Below are 10,319 nucleotides of genomic sequence, written 5' to 3'. Positions count from 1 at the left end.
TTCTTGGCGTCGCTCTTCCTTCGCAAATCCATGTCGCATTCGCTGGAGAAGTGGAAGTCACAAATTGCTCAGCTAAGAAGGCGTCAATCGAGTCGATTTCTGAGATCCGGCTGGGCATGACAATATCATGGTCGACAAAGTTGAAAACTGCGACGTCAATTGTGCGCTTTGGATTAACAAAGAATGACCTGTTAACGATGCAGCAGAGCGAAGAACCGTGTGAGCAGTACAAATTTTGCTCATACACCTCACCGTGGCTGCATCATGTGACTATTCCAGGTGATAAGCTGAAGCCAAACACTCTTTACTTTTGTACGTCATCTTGATAACTATCTATTCAATATTGACTGTAAATAATTAATCATGTGCAACTCTGCAGACCAATGCGGCGATGAAGCTGGTGGGTGGAGTGATATATACACTTTCACGGCGGCTGTAACTGTAGGAAGCGAGACTCCCCAGTTGTTTGGCGTTATTGGCGATCTCGGGTGAGCAAAGATGACGACTTTCTTATGCGTACACGAGGCTAACGACGCTTTTTCTTTTCTCAGTCAGACCGAGTACTCACAGCAGACCATTCGCCACCTGTCTGGCTATCATTCGAACATCAGTGCTATCATCTGTGCTGGTGATCTTTCATATGCAGACAGTGATCAGAATCGATGGGATCGATGGGGAAATCTTATGGAGCCATTGATTGCTCGCATACCGTGGATGATTGCTGCGGGTAATCATGAGGAGGAGCTCCCGTGCCAAGCGAGTGTGAGCGAATTTGTGGCCTATCAGACTCGATTTCGCATGCCGTTTAGCCAAATGGATCAGCTTCAGCGTCACAATATGTACTACGGATTTCGGGTCGGTCTTGTGCACTTAATAGTCCTGACGCCGTATGTCGACTCAACTCCCACGTCACTACAGTACAAATGGGTACAGAAAGAACTTTCACGTGTTGATCGTAGCGTCACTCCATGGTTAATTGTAATCATGCATGGACCATGGTATAACAGCAACACTGCGCACCAGGGCATTGAGCCGCACACAATCATGAAGAAGCACATGGAGGACATTCTGTACCATCATAAAGTGGACGTAGTGGTGGCAGGACACGTTCATGCCTATGAACGCAGTCACTCGGTATATAAGGAAAATGTTGTTCAGGACGGACCAATCTACATTGTGCTGGGCGATGCAGGTAACCGTGAAGGTCTAGCACCAATGTATTTTGACCCGCAGCCGAAATGGTCAGCTTTCCGCCAAGCCAATTATGGATTTTTGCTATTAAATGTGGCGAACCGCACGCACGCACACATGCAGTGGTTTGAGGACCGGGCAGAGGGTGAAGCTTTCTTACGCGACAGTGTAGTTTTAACTTCGTCTAAGTATCGGTCTAGTTAAGGCAAGGAGGTTGAAGTGAGGTCAATATTTTTGAGAGAACTAGTTTGTCTTAATTTCGTCCAATGCTGAAGCAGCAACTCAATTCGCGATCTATCCCTCACAAGTAAACATGACGGCGAAAGTGAGCGTCAAGTGGGGCAAACAAATATTCGAGCATGTTTTAGTTGATAAGTCGGCACCTGTGGCTGTGTTCAAGGAACAGCTTTACGCGCTTACGTCCGTTCCTGTAGATCGCCAGAAGCTCATGTCTAAGGCCTGGAAAGGAATGCTCAAGGACGACACGGATCTTTCGAAGCTCGATAAATTTGTTGACGGTGCGGGCGTGATGCTTATGGGATCAGCTGAGGTGGTAAAGAAGCCTAAAGAGCCCACTGTCTTTATTGAGGACATGACGACAAACGATATTGCGGCTTCGGGCACTGTCTATCCAGCGGGTCTCGTAAATTTAGGCAACACATGCTACATGAACGCTACGCTACAGTGTTTGCGGCCTGTTAAGGAATTACGTGAGGCGCTTACGACTCACCCTGGCGGTGTCTCGGCGGATTTGGCGAATAACTTTACCACTGCACTTAAGGACATGTATGGCCAGTTGGACAGCAGCTTGGATAGCATCACTCCATCAATGTTTGTGTCGGTACTGCGTCGCGCATATCCACAATTTGCACAGCAGTCGCCGCGCAGTGGTGGATATATGCAACAAGACAGTGAAGAATTTTTATCCACGCTTTTTGCGACGCTGCAGCAGACCTTAACGCAACCCACGGGCGGTCTGAAATCTTTGGGACCAACAAGTAACATGGTTGAGGCGCTCTTTGGATTAGAAATGATTGAAGAACTCAAATGCATGGAAAGTGACATGGAAGCAGTCGTAGTGAAAAGAGAGAAAGCACTTAAGCTTGTATGCAACATCACTATCGAGACTAATCACTTGTCTGATGGCATTAAAATTGTAAGAGGCTGAAACCGGTGAATAAATTACTTTAAAATGCTGATATATTGCTGGATGCGTAGGGGCTGGAAGGTGCGATTGAGAAACACTCGGATGTATTAAAAAAAAATGCTGTGTGGAAGAAGACGCTACGAATAAATCGCCTACCAAAGTATTTGTGCGTGCAATTCATGCGATTCTATTGGAAAGCAACACCTGAAAGCCGTGATCATACTGGTGTGAAATGCAAAATGTTGCGAGTAAGGTTTGGTGATGATGATTTGATTTTTTGTGTTCTGACTTTTGGTTCGTGTTATCAGCCCATTAGCTTCCCGATGATCTTAGACGTATACGACTATTGCACTGATGAGTTACAGGCTACGATGAAAATTTTTCGTGACAGAAACGCTGAAAAGATATTAAACGAGTTTAAAGACGTAAGTTCGTTCATACGGGGTCTTATTGAAAGTTTTTCTCTCCTTGACGCATGCGTGATGCGCTCAATAGAAGTCTGCGGCAGAAGAAAAGAACGAGAATAATGAAGATGATACGATGGACGGTATGTCTGAGGAGGAGAAAGCTGCTCTGGATACTGCTCGCGCGCTTTCCATGGGAGCTGAACCTCCTGGCGTTGATCTCCCCCTTGACTTTCAGGTATGTTAATCGACTTTGCGGAGCTATTAGCTATATGTTTCTTAATAGCCATGTTGTGTTTGAAGGGAAACTATGAACTGTACGCGATTTTGACGCACAAAGGGCGATCGGCTGACTCGGGTCATTACATGGCTTGGGTGCGCCACGAAGGAGGTAACCACAAATTCTCGTAAGGTGAAGTTTTCGCAGCGTAGCTAATAATTACGTGCTTTATATAATTAACCTGTAGACGACTGGTATTGCTACGATGATGACGATGTGTCGCCGTGTAAGACGGAGGATATCATTAAGCTTAAGGGAGGTGGTGACTGGCACATGGCGTACCTTGCTTTCTATCGTGCTACGAACTAGGATCCAAAGGTATCGTTATGACTAAGCGCACATTGCGAGACAAAGTAGACGAGATTTTATGTAGAAATGCCGACAACCAAGATGCTTTCTCAATCGATAGCATGTATTAAAAATTGATAAAAAAAATCTTTTTACATTCAAGAGCAAAGCGAGGATAGAAATAACAAGAAAACCCGCACAATTTCACCCGTGCCTGTGTGATGTATCTACGGCTGGCGATGCCGAGAGCTCAATCATTCGTGTTGTCGAAATCCTTGAAGGCTTTACATGTGAATACCCTCTGATCGCTGACCGGAAAATGGGGACAAACTGGCCACTTTCCGAGGCTCGATATCGCTGTTGACCGAATCTGACAGATAATCTTCATCCTCAGCTTCGAAAGTGTAATCTGCAATCTTGTCAGTAAGCGCTAGAGCATCAAGACGGGGAGAAGAGACACGTGACGAGGACTCCGAAGCTGTTGAGCTACTACCACCAGTCGATTTGCGTCGAATTTCCATAGGAGACTGTGGGGGCGTCATGCAAGGCGAATCATTTGCCGGGACAGGGGAGTCAAGGAGGTCTCCATTGGCACTCGTGGGCGACATTTCCGATTCCGTGTCTTCATCATTTGGTTCTTCTTTTGTCGCAAAAGGAGATCGTTGGTCTTTGTCAGTGGCCACCCAGATACGAATTGTTTCTCTGCGACGCTGTACGCCAGGTAATGACATGTTTTCGGCATCCTACAAAAGAAACCAATTAGATTTTCGCAATCGCTTGATAAATAAATTTATAAACTTACAGGGCAGAACCATTCCATGCAAACTTCGAGATCTGTGCGGTCAGCCAGCGCTGGTGTAAGCAATTGCACCAGCGTGCCGCGGGTCTCTGTGTCAAGATTTGGGATTTCAATGCCACGCACCTCAAGTGTGCTAATAGGTTGGCCTAGAACTACCGCCGTGATCCATTTCGCCAAAAAATTAAACTTGTCTACCTGTCCGCGGCACACCGTTTTAAGCAGCACCGTATATACCTCTTCAGGTACCTTGTTCTTAGACGCTTCCATAACCTCAAGCAATGCAAAGTCCTCACGCACATCCACCAACAGCCTGGAGTCTTCGAAGCCGTGAATTCCCAGTTGATAACAGCCCTCGCACAAGTGGTAGTTGCTGCACTTGGAGCACGAATACATATTCCCCACAATGGGATCCATGCCACAGCCGTCACAAAAGGAGTCTTCGTTTACGTGGGAGGGAGGGAACTTCATCTGCGCTACCTTCTGACCGATAAATCGCGTAGCAGCAGAGACTCTGCTGCCAAGGCCGACCGGTCGCACCTCTGTGGGAATCCCAATGATCGACGATGTGCTATCCCGTTCCATACTGAGAGGCTCAGACATAAGCCAAAAACGTTTGGCGTTCTTTTGAATCTTACGCTCGCCATGGATCACGCGCTGACGTTCAACATCAAAAACAGTTTGCTGCGGCCCAAAGAAAAGGTGCTGGTCGACATGTTTGGCCTCCTCTATGAGTTGGGCATTAAGGTTATTAGTGCTCACCACGGAGGGGCGCACAGCCGATGCATTGTCGCTGCCATCAGATGGATAGCTGCGTCGGAGGGCATTAGAAAGCAAAAAGAGCGACATCGAAGTAGAGATGGTTACGAGTCGTCGCACGCCGCGGCGAATGGCTTTATGACATCGCGTGAATGGGGGAGCGCATCTCAAGATGATTTATGCCCTGAATACTACGAAACATGATACACATTTTTTATATCCTTTCTAATGCATTGACTGTTCTTCATACAAGCATTGGGCGTAAGAATTTGAAACGCTACAATGCTGTTTAAACCGATAGAACTATACTTTGACATAAATAATAATATAACGGATTGCAGGCTGTTCTCATCGTTTCTCGTTTTGGAGTTTCACATCTGGTATAAGAAGGGTACAGTAGAGGAGAGTCAGCGATTTGACTAGAAGAAACTAATTACTGGTAGGCGCACAATATTTCTTTTCGTTCTTCAGGATGTTGAAAAGCAAAGCTTGTTGGTCAGTTTATTACTGCGCAATGCATAGTGATAATTTGCAAGCAAGCTCTTACGCAATTTGAGTCCAGGATGACGATACGCTTGCGACCGAACGCTTAGATAAGAAATTCTTTCAGAGAGTTTTCGTATTTCTACCTTGCGCAAGCACAAACGTTAAGCGTTTTGCGCCGAGCGGCGAAGTTTACCTGGGGTGGAGAGAAATGAAGGGACTACTACAGCGCAAATCAAAAAGGATGCCTATCGAAATTTAATTTAAATCTCCAATTGTTTATTTAAGGTAGGAGTTTCGCCTCATTGTAACGAGTAGACACGTTTTGGTGTGCCCGCAACTTTAGCTCCTGAGAAATGCCATGCGTGCTTCTTTCGATAGTTCTGCACAAAGTCTCCGATATTCAGTCGCAATTGCTTCCATCAAAAAAACTCAATTACTAGTCCGTTACACTCACCCAGCCACAGCGCCTGTCTTAAAATTTAAAGGGACGCTTGTGCTGTTCGACATCGCTTCACTTATACAGTATTTATCCGTCACGATGCCGCTCGAAGTACGGTACTATAAAGGTGAGTAGCAACGACCCAAACTGGAAGAAGCCACCTCACGTTAGTCGATAGGACAAAAGCTTACGAAAAATTACCTACCTGCATCCAGCCAATAGTACGAAAATCACCAATGGCAGCAATTGGCGTTTGTAAAAGGCCTATGATGCCACCGACGCCAAATGCGATACCAGATAATGCCCCGTAGTGCTGAAACCCAAAGCGATATCCTAAATACGAGAACAGCAGCGGGTACATGAAGGTTCGGAAGAATGCGTACGTCACAAAGCCAGCCACAATCCATCCAGTCGACATGCTACTTAACAATATCGTGGTGCACAAAGCAGCCAACGTGCAGAGTAGCAACGAGTATTGGTGGCCACACTTTTCCAACAGGTATCCTACAAACGGGATGAAAATCACACTTCCCGGAAGCACAAACGCCAGCTTTCCCAATAGATCATTCACTTCACCGTCTAAAAGCCCTTTCCACCGCAGTAATCCATTGATGCTGCCCAAAAAGAAGTTGCACCAGAGCGACAAAATCGAAAAATAAAATGCGATGAGCAAGAATGGTTTTGATAACACTTGCGTCCGAAAGGAGCGGTTGTGGAGGTCGCCGTCAGTAAAAATCTTGTCGTTTTGTTGATGATTCTTCTGCAGCTCGGGTGTAGACAGCAAAAGGGAGGTCTCTTCGTCTTTGAACACCGACGGCAGACCCATAGGCGAAAGAACTATATGCGTATTACAAGAAACGACCTCAAGTGGCGTGTCCGGCTCCGTAAGTAATGTACCCACTAGCGACAGCAGCAGCACAGTTGCATAAATTTCGAATATTGTCGCCATAGACATCCCGAGGTGCATGTACGCGAAACTTATTAGCGCGAAGATCAGAAAGCTCAACTGAAGACCTCCGACAATCAAGCACGCAACAAGCGCTGTCGACTCTGGGAACAAATTGGACATGTGAATTCCAGAGAGCTGAATACCTGGACCGGAGAAGCCCACGAGCACCATGCCGTACAGCAGCAAGTCATTGTCTTTGGCGTTATCACTGTACATGATGAGGATATGACAGTCATATCGTTTGACGAAAGTACGATGGAATGGATTTTACCGATAGTGAGCATTTCCCATCAACAACGCGCCTGCAATCAAGAAAACTAACGATATCGACTTTGTCACACGGGGTCCAAACCTATTTAAGTAAATATGTGAGCGGCAGCGATAACGCGGGAATTTAACAACGTTCAAATTACTTGTCAAGTACGAGGCCGAGCAGAAGATTGGACCACATGCTGCTAAAGACTGCCATTGTAAACGCATACTGAAGGCGATTGCTTTGTGCGGTACAAACTGTCAGCCCATTCGAATATTTAATAGACAAGTTTTGCCTCGTAACATATCACATAACAGCAGCACACACTTGTCTCTTCATAAATACACAGCTCAAAGTATATTTTTTCTTTTTCTAGCATGGGAAGCAGCGACGTCCTGTTCATAAAAAATGTCAGCAACAGGTGCGAGCCCTCACATTGCAGCATCTACCATCCAAATATAACACCGGCACCCAGGAAACATTGAAACACAGCGAACGCAACGTAAAAGTAGCGGTTCGTTTGTCTGCTCTTGTCCTCGGCCGCCATTATCATCTTTTTTCTGCACTATATCGGTATCTGGGTTAGATTGTCTCTACTCATGGTTACAGCGTGCCACTGGTTTAAATCACAGTATACATTTCCAGAAAAAATATATATGACGCCGACCAAGATGAACGAGTCTCGCGCCACGACACTCATTGCATTACTGAATCGACTGAATGATGCACACAAAGATGACATAGTCCTCGAGTCGAAGAATTCGCTTACCATTCACATATTGGGAGCCGACCATCGTGAGGGCAACACTGGTGCCGAGACATTCACGGTCTTTCGTAGCTTTACACGACATGTGGCCAATCATACGCATATCTCATCGCTTTCCTTCGTGCTGGTGGGACCCAACTTGGCCAGAAAGCTTCACCTTACTCGGTTTATACAAAAATATTGTGATCCAGATATGATTAACACGTGCGATGTGGTGATCAGCTACTTTGTAGACAGCTTTGAAACCTACTTCGAGGACAAAACGATGTACTGTAAGCCCGATCTTGTTGTGTGCTTTAATGCTGGAATTTGGGGCTATGACGAGTGGTTGCCAACAATCAAAATCGTGCTAAACGAGCTATGCGTACCCTTGCTAATTACATCGTATAACGAGCACGAAGCCGGAGATGATGAGGATACTTTGGATGAACTGATGCCAGCCAAGTGGCTTTGGCGACCGGAGCAAAATCAGCACGGGGACACGACACTTCGTGCTACGAGCAACGAGCATGGGTGGATTCTTAGAGAAAATGAATATTGGATGTGTTTATCTGGCAGGTCAATGTAGACATCAAACGATGCACCTTGTATACTATAATTGCTTTAATGCTACGTCATGTTGTAGCCAGAACCAAGCTTTCTGTTTTAGCTTGCAAGCAGAAACTTTATTGGGACTCCACACGGGACATTGCCCACCAAGCGACGCAGGCGTAACTCGCCTTGCAACTCATCTACCTGAGGAAGAAACGACTTGTGTTCGTCAGCCACTTCCTCCCACGTTTTTGACGGAAGCACAAGGGTACAGAAAGTGCCAGACGCATGACGCATTCGAATATTCTTCACCAATTCCTCGCACGTCTTGCCGCCTCCATGAGCTGTGGACTCGCGCTTAGCATCGAAAGAAAGAACAGTTGCATCTTGAAATGTGTACTGCGTTTCACTTTGACCTTGAACTCCTGGTGCTGAATGTGAGAGTGATCGTGGTATTGGAATGTGCAAGAACTGCTTTTTTTTGTTGCTGGTTATTACTTCCGAATATAAAACGCCAATATTGAACGGATCTGGTGAAGCGAAAGTGAGAGAAGACACATGAGGTACAGCTTTATAAGGTACGTTTTCTATATTACGGAAAGGAGGGCAATCCAAACACAGTAACTGGCAGTCATTGGGCACCGATGGATCATTGCGTAGCGAAGTCCGCACATTGGCTGGGTCTGAAATTTGAAAGGCATCAAAGAGATCTTCCAACGTCCTGAGAAATTTTACTTTTATCAGACTCATGGACATTTTGGCTTCTGCTGCTAACCGATGAGCCTTCGCAACTTTGCAATCAAAAGCAGGCTGTGCATCTTTCGCATGTTTCTGCTTCTTGTACGCGTCTTCCTGATCCGAGTCCGAGTCGCTATTATCTACTGCTGATGTCATAGGATTCTTTTTCACTAACGTAGGAAAACAGGCGCGAATCGATTGTAGGAAATTTGCAGCCACTTCACCGACATCCATCAATTGTACACTTGGTGTATGAGTCGAAAGAAATTTAGTAAGCGGAATTACCAGTAAACGGCGCTTTCCATCCCTCTTGATACGTCCACCAATGCCTGTGAGTTGGCGTGAACTCTTCATGCGGCCAGCCACCACCAGGTACTCATCAAAAGGCAATTCTTTTTTCGTCGCTATGTCCATGAGGGCCAGAACGCCATCATCAACGGCTTCGAATACGAACATACAAAGACTAATTACTATGTCACTTTGTCCAGAGATCGCTACCTGCAAACTAATTGGCCATTTATTACAGCTGTACTAAAACTTGAAGCGAGATTATTACATGCCTAGTTTAGGCATTAAATTGCAAAAAGTTTGTTGAATGCTTGGACAAATCTTTTATTTTCGCTTTTCGCTTTTAGCTTGTTTAAAGTTTGGGCAGTTTTGCGAGATTTAAATCAATTATTAGCTACAAATGGCCCATTCAACCTCACATGTGCGGCACCACGAACACCATGGTAACCGATTCGAGTCGAGAACTCCCGCTATATCAATCTGTACATGAATTTGTAATTGTCTGTACCACACATGCCATCTTCAATATACCATCGCAAGGTGCTGGGTAATAATGGAGCGGGTAATTTTGAAGAACACCCCAACCTGAGATTTATTTGATAGTTGGCAGCTCGCGAATGTAAGTGATTTGGTTTTGTTCGGGAGAGGATCGGTCAATCTACAGAGATTTGCTAGATGTCATCGCCTGCTTTAAATGGTGGTTTCGGCAATTGGTTTGTTCCTTTAATGATTGGTGCTCCTGATTTGGCATTTCCTCGTATGAATAATATAAGTTTTTGGTTATTGCCTCCAGCATTATTATTATTAGTTTCATCAGCTATTGTTGAATCAGGTGATGGACGGTTTATCCTCCAATATCAAGTGTACGTGCACATTCAGGACCTTCAGTAGATTCAGCAGTTTTTAGTTTACATTTAACAAGTATTTCATTTTTATTAGGTGCGATTAATTTTATATCAACAATTTATAATGTGAGAGCAGTAGGTTTAATATAGGGAGAAAAC

The 10,319-nt window shown here is 45.3% G+C and overlaps 5 protein-coding genes across 5 annotated transcripts; 3 read left to right on the top strand and 2 right to left on the bottom strand.

The window, feature by feature from the left end:
• Positions 1 to 116: 116 nt before the first annotated feature.
• PHALS_02371 (probable purple acid phosphatase 20-like) lies at positions 117 to 1,395 on the top strand (the record flags this gene model as incomplete). The annotated part of the gene is made up of 3 exons (XM_024716861.1): positions 117 to 312; positions 380 to 488; positions 552 to 1,395. The coding sequence occupies 3 exons, from the start codon at positions 117 to 119 to the stop codon at positions 1,393 to 1,395; spliced, it is 1,149 nt and encodes a 382-aa protein (XP_024582417.1).
• Positions 1,396 to 1,504: 109 nt separating this feature from the next.
• Positions 1,505 to 3,331, top strand: PHALS_02370 (ubiquitin carboxyl-terminal; the record flags this gene model as incomplete). Its single annotated transcript, XM_024716860.1, has 6 exons — positions 1,505 to 2,347; positions 2,410 to 2,586; positions 2,647 to 2,763; positions 2,834 to 2,980; positions 3,046 to 3,133; positions 3,210 to 3,331. 6 exons carry the CDS (start codon positions 1,505 to 1,507, stop codon positions 3,329 to 3,331), a joined length of 1,494 nt encoding a protein of 497 aa, XP_024582416.1.
• Positions 3,332 to 3,594: 263 nt separating this feature from the next.
• PHALS_02369 (major facilitator superfamily) lies at positions 3,595 to 7,539 on the bottom strand (the record flags this gene model as incomplete). Its single annotated transcript, XM_024716859.1, has 8 exons — positions 3,595 to 4,053; positions 4,113 to 4,917; positions 5,806 to 5,909; positions 5,996 to 6,947; positions 7,011 to 7,091; positions 7,153 to 7,249; positions 7,320 to 7,387; positions 7,442 to 7,539. 8 exons carry the CDS (start codon positions 7,537 to 7,539, stop codon positions 3,595 to 3,597), a joined length of 2,664 nt encoding a protein of 887 aa, XP_024582415.1.
• Positions 7,540 to 7,648: 109 nt separating this feature from the next.
• On the top strand, positions 7,649 to 8,326 carry PHALS_02368 (uncharacterized protein; the record flags this gene model as incomplete). The annotated part of the gene is made up of 1 exon (XM_024716858.1): positions 7,649 to 8,326. The coding sequence occupies one exon, from the start codon at positions 7,649 to 7,651 to the stop codon at positions 8,324 to 8,326; it is 678 nt and encodes a 225-aa protein (XP_024582414.1).
• A 77-nt stretch (positions 8,327 to 8,403) lies between these two features.
• Positions 8,404 to 9,261, bottom strand: PHALS_02367 (uncharacterized protein; the record flags this gene model as incomplete). Its single annotated transcript, XM_024716856.1, has 1 exon — positions 8,404 to 9,261. The coding sequence occupies one exon, from the start codon at positions 9,259 to 9,261 to the stop codon at positions 8,404 to 8,406; it is 858 nt and encodes a 285-aa protein (XP_024582413.1).
• Positions 9,262 to 10,319: the final 1,058 nt, after the last annotated feature.

The sequence above is a fragment of the Plasmopara halstedii genome (genome assembly GCF_900000015.1).
Source record: "Plasmopara halstedii genome assembly, contig: Scaffold_1898, whole genome shotgun sequence".
NCBI classification, from domain to species: Eukaryota; Oomycota; class Peronosporomycetes; order Peronosporales; family Peronosporaceae; genus Plasmopara; species Plasmopara halstedii.
The sequence above is the reverse complement of the archived record's forward strand: the minus strand, read 5'-3'. Positions and strand labels throughout refer to the sequence as shown.